Source organism: Acartia tonsa, chromosome 9 (assembly GCF_053477335.1).
Source record: "Acartia tonsa isolate MP-2025a chromosome 9, ASM5347733v1, whole genome shotgun sequence".
In the NCBI taxonomy this organism is placed as follows: Eukaryota; Metazoa; Arthropoda; class Copepoda; order Calanoida; family Acartiidae; genus Acartia; species Acartia tonsa.
Genome location: NC_137268.1, coordinates 25,423,658 through 25,437,786, shown reverse-complemented (window position 1 = coordinate 25,437,786; position 14,129 = coordinate 25,423,658). Strand labels below are relative to the sequence as shown.

At 28.5% G+C, this 14,129-nt stretch overlaps 1 protein-coding gene across 1 annotated transcript in view; it reads left to right on the top strand.

Moving 5' to 3' along the window:
• The window catches only part of Dop2R (dopamine D2-like receptor), a 62,967-nt gene extending 58,321 nt beyond the window's left edge, over positions 1–4,646 (top strand). Inside the window, exons 16-17 of the mRNA XM_080172369.1 lie at positions 1,747–1,866; positions 2,763–4,646. Of these exons, the coding sequence (XP_080028495.1) occupies positions 1,747–1,866; positions 2,763–2,857 (215 nt within the window). The 3' untranslated portion in view covers positions 2,858–4,646. The remainder of the gene's footprint in view (positions 1–1,746; positions 1,867–2,762) is intronic.
• The last annotated feature ends 9,483 nt before the right edge of the window (positions 4,647–14,129 follow it).

The following is a 14,129-nucleotide window of genomic DNA, read 5'->3' as shown; positions in this document are numbered from 1 at the left end:
AAACCATAATGTAGAAAATCTTTGCTCTTTAAAGTGAATAAACATTATTCAGCACATTACAAATACTTTTTTTCATAGAAAAACCTTACATAGACTTTTTAAAATAATATATATATAATTTTGTTTCGCATTTTTTTCGAATCTTACATTGTTTTTTATATATACACTAACAAAAATACGTTCAAGATTAGCGAAGCTGTTTAACACTTTATAAGCAAAATATAGATTTAGTCAAACATCAATAGACATTGATAATTTTGAAAAAAGATAAATTAAGTTGCATCATTTATTTTTTACCTTTTTTAGAATGTTTACATATTGCAGTGAAGGGTTAGTGAATGGGAGGGGAAGAAACGGTAATGGACGGGGACGGGAAGGAATTTAAATGGGGAAGTTAAGGAAAGACAGACAAAAGACAGACAGCATGGACAGACAGACAGATGTACAGACACAAACATAATATAATTTCAAAAGTTTAATAAGCTCAATGCTGATTCAGATATCTAACTGAACAGTTAGATAAATAGATATTCCAATTGTAATACCTTGCCTGCAACATAAAATCTTTCTTTCTCACAAGCATAAGTATAATGAAAACAAATCATGGATAATAAATTGACATATGTACAGTACACAAAAAGAGATAAATCTTCAAAAAAGAGATTATAATTTCCTAAATCTAGAGAAAATGTTGCGAAGTGAAAAATACTGTAATCTGACTTCCAATAATTGATATCTTCAATTATTCATTTTTTTCTTTTCTCTGTACATTTATTTGCTCTATTTTTTTTTGTAAATACTTTTCCCCAAAAAGATTTAGGGATTACATGGTAAATATATATTCACAACAGAAGATAACACTTTATTTATTGCTTCTTCTTTCTTTCTTGTATGAATTGTGATAATGTAAACTTTATCATATGATAATGATTGATGTAAAAATTGTTCCTATATCTTTTTGTCATGGACTGAACTCACAGGTCACTAATGTATTTACTATTACAAACGCTTGAGATCAAAGAATCAGCATATGAAATTGGAGATTTTTTTGGATGAAAGAACTAATCTAATTTTAGATTTTTTACTGTCAATTGAATTTTAAAAAAACTGAATTTTTAAAAAGAGGGAAAATGAAAAAAGCTTGTGTCCAAATAAGTTATCAATATAGGTTTACTCAAAAAGCTTAACGTTGGTCATTTTGAAGATTTATGTATAGATATAGGCGAATAATGTAATATTATACTTATACTGCTGACCAACTTAGAAATCTTACATATATGTTTATATAAGTAAACTATCATTAATTAACATCTCTTGTTTTTGACAGGCTAGATGAATATGAAAATAATTTAAACTCAACAATATTATATGGTATTGATTTATAATAACACTTTGTAAAGACAAAAATATAATTTTGTATAAACTTTCCTAATTACGTTTAATTTGTCTAACCAATAACAAAATATATCTAATTTAATGTCTCTAACAAGAAAAATTTATTAAATTATCTAGTTTTTTATTGTTAGAAATTACATAGATTAATCAAATGACAATAAAATAAGACAGTATTAATTATTGAGGCTAATTGGGAAAAAATATGTTCAATGAAGATAAAATAAGAATTCAGTGCAGTCACTCAAACAAATTCTTTGATACCGATTTCCCAAAAGAATCCTCTTAATATGCCTATTAATGGCCTAAACTCTAAGTCAATGTTGCACTGCAATTAATTTTGTTTAATTTCAGTATGTTTCCTGGTTTGCTGGACCCCTTTCTTCACGTGTAACACCCTGGAGGCCCTTAGCATGAAGTTCAAGATCAACACCAGCCCCGGGGAATTCGCGTTCTTTGCCACAACTCTTCTAGGCATAGCATTCATTTATTTATCTTTTTTAGGTTTTTTTTCAAACATAATTATAGTGGGTTGCGTCTTTTCTCTATTATAGAAAAACGCTTTGCCCCAAGAGGTAATTTTAAAAAAATTAAGTATTTCTGGTGCTGCCATTTTTTGTTAAGTAACTGCTTAAAGAAATATTTTTTTTTGGGGGGGGGATGTCCCACTCCCCAGGAAAATAGCTTAAAACCACCACAGGACCAGTAGGTATATTCCCTGAAGAGTAGAGCCCATTCGGTTCAGCGGTTACCGAGATCTTAAGCTTCAGACAGACGGACAGAAATCAACTACTTTGTATTATAGATTTAAGTTTTCTTTTCTATTTCCCAACATATTTCTCCTTCATATAAAACTCTCTTTTATTTTCTAACCAAGTGTTCATTGTTTTTCTAGTCCCTTTAACTCTAAACTATTTTGATGATACAACAAATTTATTCATTTCTTACTTAAATCTAAAATTTACTCAACTTTGGAGATGATTTAATATTCACTGAATTCGGAAAACAAATTTTAGCTAATCCTTTGTATTTTATAGACATTATTTTTGTAATAACAAAGTTATGAAATCTTTATAATAGCACAAAAAAGTATACTGTAGTATAGTTGAGCAAAGAAATGTCTAAAATAGATAATAATTATTACACTTTTTTATTAAGTTCATGGTTTTCTTAAGATCTTACTAAGGACTGCTTAATACAATTGTCCACAAATGACGTCATTAAACGTTTTGCCAAGTTCAAACTAACATTAAATAAGTCTCAATAACAAATATATTAGTATCTCCAAATACAGTTATTTACAAAAAATTACAAACATTTAAAAACGTAATAATTAAATAACAAAATAAATGAATGATTAAATATTTTAGGCTACATAAACTCCTGTGTTAATCCCATCATCTATACTATCTTTAATCCTGAATTCAGAAAGGCGTTCAAGAGAGTCCTAGGATTGGGACATTAAATGCCTTTATTAACAAAAAGACAGTAAACCCTCTAAAAGTTATAATAAATATAAGGGAAATGTTACAAAATACACTCAGAATAAAAAATACTGTATAACAGATAATGTAAGTAAATATGTATATCATTTGTTCTTTTCAATATTGTAATTCAGTCAAATTAATTTGATAATGTTTAAACCATGATCCAAATAATTTTAAAAAGTATTAAATATTTGTTGATGTTGAATTTGTGTAGTTTCTTCTCATTTTCTAGTAATTGTAATTGACAATAGTAAACTAAAAAATCCTCATTTTGATTTCAGAAAATGTAATTTTTTAAATTCTCTCTAAAAAACTTCTTATTCGTCTAACAATAATCCTATAATGTAATCTTCTCTTTTAAATATCAAATAAAAAATTTTGAAATGTGTAAAAGAGGATTTTTCGGAGTTTGTTTATGTCAATTTACAAAACTGATACCTGATATCTTATTTGTTTGCAAAAACAAATAATCAAAAAGAAATTATTTTTTGTAAAAAATAAAAATACATTTATTCAAAACTAAAAATCTTCGGTAAAAAAATTACATTAGTATACTTTCATCTATCTATATGAAACTTCAAAAGAAAAACATAAAATCTCATATTTGGAATATTTTAGATAAAAACTCAGACTTCATTATGTTTGTTTATTTGTCTGACAACATCCTAGGACAAGGGATAGTGCATCCAAAGCAAAACTATTTTAATTTCTCGAGTCATTATTTCTTTATTATATATATAAAGCCAAATGATATCAGATTATATTTTTTACAATGTTAATTATCTCTCGTCCTTGGCTAGTTTTGCTCAGTTTAAATAAATTTCAAACAATATCTATATATTTTCTTTTTTATTTTCAAATTTCTTTTAACATTTTTCAAAAATAAAGTAAATCCTTTTATAGATACCTATTAAAAACAATATGATGAATCTTTCGCCAATTAAAATAAAATCAATAATTGTTATTAAATAGTTTTCAATCGAAATCATGAAATTATGCAACCGTTCTAATTTTGTAACTAAAATGAAAAAATCAAAATACAGTTTAGAAAGATTTTGATTTAGAAACAGATTGATGAAAGTATTGCATACTATGTATGTAAAAAAAATCCTCAATAATCTCAAATTTAAATCCAATGATATTTCAATAGTGGGGTTTGCTAAAATAGTTTTGAAAAATGCTTTCAAAATTTCTAAAAGTAAAAACAAAATGGCTTTCAGATTTTGGCAAAATAAAGGACAATGACGATAAATTATGCTTTTTAAGAGTTTCTAAAAGTATTTTCTGTTTAAGTAAAACCTATTTCATTTTTAACATACAATGAATACAGTCGGGACATTAAAATGATTAAGGATTAAATTAAATCTATTATTTTACCTAAATATAATGCAAACTATGAGGGTGGGTAATTTTTGTTTCTTTTTAGAATACTTTAGGTCAGGATAGGTTAAGTCATATTAGGTACTGCGTATCCCCGCATAGTTAAGGCGCAGCAGTTATAAGCCCCTCTCAGGGCGCACTCAGGGGTAAGACATGGAAGCCTTACCAACCCAATTTATAAATTACAGAGGACGGGGGGAGTGCTCGATGTTTTCATATTTTAAGAATAAAACATCATCTTTCAAAATTTGATTGATAACTGTATTATGTCCATAATGAAGGTAATGTCCCTACTAAAATAATAATACAATACAATAGTAAAAGATGTCTGCTTCTTGTAATAAAATGTTAAATGTAATAACAAATATCAATAAATCTTATTTTAATCATAAATATATTTCATTATCTATGAATCATTAACGTTCTAATTAAGGGAACATTTTTCGTAGCAAAGTTTCTCCTGTAATTGTTTAAGTAAATATATTCCCAATGCTAAATGAGATGAATAAAATTAGGCTGTTTTTAAATTTAGAATTTTTTTGAACTGAAGTCCCGTAGCCTCAGACTAATTGTAAGTTTAACAAAGATGACAACATTTATAAATGGCGAAGCACAAAAATATGTAAATAAATCAAGAAAACAGAGAGAAAAACAAAGTAATAATCATTAACAAAATCAAAAACTGTGAAAATCTGACAAAACGCATCAAAGAAATAGCTATGCTAAAAAACAAACGTTTTGTACAGACAAAATGACAGACAGACTTGTTGAGGTCATGCAAATACAAAGAAACTCAAAGCTTTACCTTATAATGTTATCTAAATATATCCAACAAAAAATCAGGATTGTCGTTATCATTAACAATAATATCGACAGACCTAATATTTAAGTAATAGCATTTTATTATATTCATGTCTTCAATTGCATTAAAAAAAAACAGTGGTAACAGCTGACATATCATTGACACATTAATATTCTAATGAAATTTTAGATATATTAAGCAACAGACAGATAAAAATCAAACATCTAACTACTTATAGGACTTGCTATTAAATAATTGATTAGTAAGATAATGTATTGTTTATAATAAGTTTTTGGCTGCATACGAATACTAGAATATTTTACTAATCAAGCTGGGCAAATGAAGATATCCTTTTTTTATTGTATGAAATTGAAAAAAAAATCCAATAATTTTTAATGTCTGGACAAGAGCTGGATCTTTAAACCATTTCAATGGTGCGCGAAATCGGGGTGAGCCAACTTTCCACCAATGAGAGCACAGCATTTTACGAAATGTCGCGCTGTGATTGGCTGAAATTCGGCGCACCCCGATTTGGCGCACCATTAAAATGATTTAAAGATCCATCAAAGTACTATAAAATAATGGAATATATAATTTTTTTAGTTTGGTTTATTAGGGACTGACGGGCAGCTGTACATAAAAAGTAAAACTTGCTACTGTTAAAAGTATATTCGACTTAAGTTTCTATGTCGAGATTTTAATATTTGTTTATCTGCCTAGCTATAATGAGCATTATTAATGAATGTTGTATCTTTTAAGTGCCAAAATATATACAGATGACCAGTGGAGAATCCATATAAATAAGTTAGAGTTGCCATCGTGTAACTTTTTTTTAACTGTAAAGTTATTTTTAACTTTTATACAAACAATAAGCTCTCCCCATTGAAGTACAAAATTTGATAGAAGCTTTATAAATGTTTTAAATAAATAGGTTTGCTGTTTTTGGAACTCTTTGGATTTTTGGTGATTATAGATAAAATGTTAAGAGGCTTCGTAAATTTGATAAAATCTTGAAATCTTAAAAAATAATTTAAACAAAATAGAATATAAAAACTATATAACTAATAATAGAAAACCAATTTGAACATTAACTCTCCAAAACGCCTCAAAAATGTTTTTAAAAATGGTAAATGCTCATGCTAGCTTACCAATGCACTTTTACAAAACAAAGTTCAAACAAAGAGTCAATATATTTTCTTGATTACTTTTTGCTACACAAAAAAACGATATACAAAGTAATTTTCAAGCAATATGTTAGGAAACATAATTTAAAACTATTGTTTTGGGTAATATTGAAAAGTTAACAAGTATGACAATATCCATAAACATCTAAGCACAAAAAAATCATAAATACACTAACAGACAAAGTAAATTATAAATCACATTTTATGAAGAAAAAGAAGGAAGGACACTAGAATAGAAGATATATTTCTCTATAACTCACTTTGTCCATTTATCAATTCAAGATTTTTTTTATTTTTGCTACTTTGTTAATTTTAGGAATTAAGGCAAACGTTTCAGAAGGGAAATTTCTTAAACCCCCTTGTCTTTAAAATAACTGATTCTTTATTAAGAAATATAAAGAATAAATCTTATTTTTATAAATAAATATAATAATGAATGTTTTAATCCATTATACAAAAACAATAGTTTTCAGATATTATTAGATTCGATGAAAAACCAAAAAACCTATCAAAACGGTTTTGTTTTTGGTTTGTTTCAAATTAAATCCAGCCACTCTCGTTGGTTAGGTTATCAGACGCATTTCAGTTGCGCTGATATTCTACAGGCATTGTCTGTTTATCAATTTATACATTACTTGACGCATAGCTTCAATAAAGGAATGGACCTAGGTGATTCAAATACTACACACTCTAAAAATGTTTTTTTGCGGTTTCCCTTAATAAATTGAAAATAAGAGGGGAGAAGAAGAGTTTTTCTTTATCAGTTTATTTATAGATTTTGATCCGGTTACGTTAGGTTATACTGGGTACTTGGTAGCCCCGCAGGATTAAGCCACCTTAGTTCTAGCCACCGCAAAGTAAGGACTTCCTGCAAAGGTTCCTGCGCCCCCCCCCCCCTTTTTATTTCAATTTATTTAGATAATACGGGGTACTGGGGTTTTAGTGCTCAATGGGAAGATTGAGGGAAAGCACCTAATTCTCATACTTAACATTTTTATACAGATCATGTTTAAAAATTAAAAGCGTAATTGTTCCATAAAAACAAAACTATAGGATGCCGATTTGTCTTTGGTTATAATAAAAATTTGGAATTTGTCATTCTTGTTTGGGTTAAATAACTCTTTCTGATAAAATGGTTAAATTCACTTCCTTGGTATGATTTGTATAACTATATATGCATACAATCAAGGTACAGCTGGCCTTATTTAAATGTTTAATTAGTAGAACAGCCTTTGTAAAACTAAAATTTTATCTTCCTTTTGTTTATTACCTTAGGTCAGGTGAGGTAGGTTATATCCCGGTAGCTCTGCATATGAGGATAAATCTAAAAACTTTTGGCCGAAAAATCCCAAATGACGTCATAAAATTATTGGACTATTCTAACATGAAGTCATTCGGGATACTTTGGCTAAATTTTCCCCTCCTCCTTTTTTATAGGAACTATCAAGAGCTTCCTGTTATAGTAGTTTCTAAAATAAAACAAAAAAATAAATGTAAATCTAGTTTTAATAGTTGAACATTATTATAACATATGCTACCCATACGACTGGCTTTATGTCATATAAATAGTATTCTCAAAGAACAGCAAAAAAATAATAAACTATAAAAAAAATTCTGAACGGCAGCTCACCCCCTGAATTTTTTGCTTAATTTTCTGTGAGTAAAAGATAATATTCTAAAACTAACTGAATTTTTAAATGGAGTAATTCAAAAGAATGTATAATTTCTAGTAGAAATGTGTTTTGACTGAAACAAAGCATTTGGCATGATCAAAATACTAAGATATCCTATAATAGTACAAAGCATATATAAAATTTAGTTATCCGATTCAATTCAAGGTTCCAGGTATGATTCTACACGTACCCATCTTCTAGTGCCGGCCTCCAGAAAAATTTCATTGGCTCAAGTGACCTATCCTCTATTAACCTCATATAAATCTTTACTAAATTGGAGAACTCAATCAAAGCTTTGGTTTGCGTGATTATATCACACAGCAAAAACCTTAAATAATAGTATACATTTAATTAATATGTTTTATTTTCTTTTTTTACTGTAATTTTTTTTTGTAATTTTTATTTGAACATGGACTAAAAAGCGCTTTATAATTGTGCTATAAATCTAATTTAATGTTATTTCTTGTCTTTTCTAACACAATTGGAGTACTTATATTATCTCAAGCCAAATATCATCTCAAAAACCTAACATATAATATATTTATATAACCTCTTCAAAATTAAGGGCTTTAAAATCGCAATGATTTCAAATTTTTGTAACTTTTACTAAATTAATGTAGAAAACAAAATTAAATAGAATTAAACCAAGGCAAGGCTTATAAAGTTATGCCTCTAATCTTTTTAGAGACTATTTAGTCAGTAGAAATGTTTTAGTAACTTTGGGTGTATGCCATTCTATTGAGTATGTTGCTTGGATTTTAGTTATAAGTGCTCCATGACACCTTTAGGCTTTTAGCTTACAATTTCAAACTGCTTCACTAACATTTGACGTTTTAATATGAAAGCATTGTGTCACAGTATCAACTTAAAAATCAGGCCATTTCTATAGAAACATAAGTTATAGACCTCAAAATGGAACTATTATTTTCAAACTAGGTTGTTATTTATCTATTTTTGTAACCCAAGTTAATTATAATCATAATTTTTGCAAGGACAAAAATTTTTATTTTTCGAGCTTTTCATTTTCATCCGCTCCTTAATGATGTACACATGCAACTTAACCCTTAACGGGGATTCTATCTCATATACTTGGTATGAAATATAGGGGGCCTAATCTTATTTGACTTTTTTAATATGATGATTATACATAACTGAGATTTGGATTTTTTTATTATCTCCATCATTGCGAGCAAAAAATATCAGCAAACCTGGCAGGAATATCCAGGTAAATAGTCCCTTTCCCACCCTTCCCTTAAGTGTTACTAGGAGCCTCTGGTTCTTTATATTTGTTTATCCTTAAGATTTATTTTTAGGTTATTTGCATAATAAACAAATAAATAAAGGTTATTTGACTTGAATAATTTGATTTATCATATGATGTCTAGACTCAGACAAAGGCCGTTTACACAATAAATGAAATTATTGCATAAAAACATGGGTGGTTTTATGAATAGTAAAGCTGATCTACAATATTTTAGTATAATTAGGGTCAGCCCGTTCCTAACTAATATAGTTCATTAATTTATACATGATGATTCAAGTAACAGTTAGGTTCAATTTATAAAGTTGAATACTAAATGCGTTGTTTGAATGTCTGCCCATCCAATTTGTTGAGCTTCACTTTAGGGATGTTGTCATCTTTGTTTTTAGACATGATTTTAAAATCAATATAAGAGAAAAAGAAAATCTTATTATTTAATCTTATTAAATAGAACTTATAAAACATTGCATTAACTAGTCCTTTATATATTCATATAATATTGTCATTGTTTTGTAGGATCCCTGAAGGCCAGTATTTCAATGTGATAAAAAGTTGACCTTCAGTGAAGCTTATTAAGATCCAGGAAAGGTATATAATTAACTCCAAAGATATCACCCTTTCAAAATAATTTATTTTACTTTTCGTTTTAAATCTGCAATAGAAAGTGGAGGATCGATTTTCCCTCCTTCTATCTCAAGTGCCCTTAGAGGACTCTAGGGGCTTAGCCGCTGGTAGTAAATAAATTATCTCGAATTGTTTTCATTCTCTCCAAATTGTTTCCTATAACTATACAAATGTGACTTTGAAAACTTTTCAGAAAATAATATTACTTTTAGATACCTTTTCAGTAACGAAGCTACTCTAAAATTGGATTTTCTCTTAACCAATGAATATTCAGTAAATAATTTACTTGGTCAATTGGTATAATAGTCATTCTACAAAAATATGATTATTTAATCATATGGAAATTATGTTTCGTGACTATTTTATATAAATCTATTCTTGATAAAAAACCACTGAACATCTGCTATTCAAATCACTTTGTCCTTCCAACTATAATTGTTTGGCAACGCTACTTGTGGATGTTCACAACCCTGTTTTTTTTTACAGGAAAGGTACATTAAGTACATATAGAGTTTGGGTGAAGTACTAACCCCGTCGTCAAAACAGTTGACATTCTATTGATTTGATATGCGATTTCAAGGGTTTTGGTCGACTATAAGGTATTAAGAAAAGTAGTCGTAGCTGACATAGTATGGACATGCGTTTGCGTCAATTAATAAAAAAGCTGAAAAATCAAATATTAAAAGGTTTTACGAACCGACTTTTTTTTGTAATGACTGTCAGATAATCACATCCCCAATTTAGAAAAATTTACATTTGTGAAACTAAAAAGTTTATTTAAATAATGCAGTTAAAATTTTTAAATAGGAAAATCAACAAAACCATAGTATTCTATCTTGAAGATTCTTTTTATTAAATGCTAAAAGGAAATAGGTTTTAAAGATTATGGAATTCTCTAAAACAAATATCTATATTTACAAAGCTTTTATTTTAGTAGTAGTTTTTTTCCTACTCAAAAACCCTTTGGGGGGGGGGGGGGGCAATGCAGGGCCTATTCCTGTGCATTGCCATAGCTTTGGTGTCCTAAACTAAATTTGACTTATTGTAAGACAAACAAACAAACAAATGAAAAACTACACCATGAAAAAAGTCAGAAAGTCACAAAAGTTTTTCATGTTTAGAGCGCATCTACTCTACAACTATCTCAGCACCAATGAATATCAAATCGATCTTTTGTTTTAACAATTTTGTTTTGTCTTTTTATCATGTATTTATTATTTATTCTGTTAGCTTTGCTCTTATAAATGTAGGATTGTATGTTTTGATTCATTTTTCCAAATTTTTTTTAATGATTTTTATAAAAGGACCTATTTGACGAATTTTTTTTGTACAACATAACTAGAACACGCTATAATAAAATCCAAAGTGAATAAAGAAAACAGGGCTTTCCCTCAAAGTGCTCAGCGAGAAAATCAGGTATTCTTTTTCCCATGCACTAAATGTAACCTAACCTGACGCTTTCAAATATACTTTTTTTCGGAAACATCATATATCTATAAATTGGAAATTATGTTACTTTGAGAAAAATCAAGAGAAATTCAGAATTAGAATTTAGAATTATGGGTAAAGTTTTTATTCGTCTGCAGAAAGTTCATTTTATTCATTATTCTATTTTTTGATATAGGAATTTTCTATATGTATGTATATGATTTTCAAAAGTTTTTCTTATTATACTTGTACTGCACAATGAAATATTGCTCTTTGTTTTGTATAAACCGTAGCAAAAAATTAAAATACAATTTGTAACGTGAAATATTTTCTTTTCAATTAAATAAAAAATAAAAACAGTAGCGGTTACGTCCCTAGACCTGTATATTCGAAGGGGATGGTCATAAAGTCTTGTCATAAAATCACTCAAAGACTTAGATAAATACAATAGCCTGAAACCAGCCCACAATATAACCTAAATCTTGAGATAAAGCAAAACAATTTTACTACTTTATGTAACAGGATTTCAAATTTGATCACTGGGTTCTATAACTCTTGAGCATTATTTATTGAATTTGAACAGAAGTACTAGAAAAACACAAGACCGTATCATTTAAGGAAAAAAGCTAAGATAACTACATATCATTCCTTTTTATAAGACTAGCGGCTACGCCCATAGAGATATCTAGGGGCATATAAAATGTTTTCTTTTCAATCTATGTTAAGATCAGCTGTTTACCAAAAATATCCGCTAGGCAAGCTTCATGTTTTTTTTTTATTTATTGCGATTTCTGTTGGTGGTACCCCCCCTTAAGATACTTATCAATTTTTTCAGGACCTTTAGGAAACTACGTGGTAAAGGAGAAGCATATCGGTTCAGCGGTTAGGGAATCCTTTGGTACAGACAGACCGAAAAACAGAGATCCTTTTATTTTAACCTTTTAGATTAATAATATATCATTCATTCCCAATGTGAATGCGCATCTGTCCATCAAAAACTTCCATAAAATCGTTAAAGTAGCCGAAATTTGATCTAAAGTTTCAACACAATAAAACATTTCAATGATAATACGGTGTTGGAGAAAAAATACTAAAAATAAAGGAAAAAAATTGGATGTAAATGTTTTATTTTGTGATCTGAATAAATTGTTACCATATAATATAGGATATTCATATTTATTCATATTTCAGTTTTAGTGTTACTGCTCTATAATTAACTACTGATGCCAAGAGAGTTTCACACGCCTTTCCCTCTTTTCAATTTTTCTATATTTCTAGAACCTATGAGAGTACTAATTAGCAGGGCTATTACTCTATATCCCTGCAGGGCTCTTCCAAACTATGCTTAACCTGTAATGCTCACCATAAATAATTTTTTTTTTTTCATAAAGTTTGTTTATGGTCCTTGTGTTCCATTAAAATACATCATCTTCAGTTTTAAGATGTCTATAAAAAAAATTTACAAGAGTGGAGAGTGTTGTATTTTCTAAGAAACAGTTGTTTTTAAATGTTTGGAACAACCAAACTTTTTACTCTATTCAGTAAACAATCATTCTTGTTCAGTCATATAAGAATGTGATACCTTTGTTTATTGTATCAAGATTTTATGTATTTCATTCAAGGTTTGACAGTTGCTTTGTTTTAGTCTAACTGTGTATTATTTGGTAAAAAATCCAATTAATAATCAATATTAGTCCAGCGCAAAACTCCCGCCCCCATTAGAAGAGAGGTATTTTTCGTTTGTTCGTTTGAAACTTTTAAGTCAAGTTATATTGGGTTCTGGGTAGGACCTACGGGTTAGGCATAGGAGGAAAAAACATACCCTCTCACCCCCCCCCCCTATTTTCAATCTTTTTAAAAATATATTAAATTGAGAGGTTGGTGGTCAGTCTCCATGGGGACATTGAGGGAAAGTTCCAAAAATCGATAAAGAATTGTAAAACACTTGAGCAAGTGGTTTTCGTTGTGACTTGTTAAAAAAGGCGACTAATAACGCGGCTGCCGAGCCTTAATATTATTATTTACATACATACATAAATATTTATGAAAGAATAAAAATCGTATATACATAAATAAGGAAGAAATGAAAGATATTTGAATCACCAATTTACTCATTTATTTGAAGGTTTGACGAATTAAAAATCTTTTAAACACTTAAGTTTCAAAATAATTTACAATATCTAAATCCATCAAATGCCACCTATAAATCAAACTGCCCAAATTAATCCAAAATATTCATTCAATTTATAGTGTTTTTAGTTTCAGCTTTTATTTTCTATAAATGGTATTATAAAAAGTCAATAGAAATCAATTTTAGTTCTGAATCAGTTCAACAAAACTTAAGTCTGTTAGCAACTTAAGCCAACTGAAAAGTTAAATCATTAAGATTCCTATGTATTCTTATAAGAAACAAAGCAAAGCTATGATTAGGAAACTGTATAAACTAGAAACTTAATCGACTTTACAAAGAGGAAACCTCCCTTATTTATGTTTATTGGTTCTCCGTTATAATTACGTTTAAATCCAGTATTTCAAATGTATCTGATACTTCAATTATTTAAATAATTGATTATACAAAATTTTCATACTTTATAGTATAAAAACAGCTAATACAAATGGTGCATTATTTGCCAAATGTACCACTTTTCTGCACTACCTCTCCGATTTTGTTAATACTCTATATTTTGGTCCGTTGGGTCATTCAAGGATGCTGGATGGCCAAAAAAAAGTTTCAGAGTCCCTGGATGTCTAGATATCTAGCTATCTATGAAGGTAGGTAACAAAATTGTAAAAAACACCCATTTTTTCACAATTTTAAAAATTATTTTTTTCATCAATCTTACATCCAATCTATACATTTTATACACCAAAATGATCGTTTATTCATGTAAAAAGCGC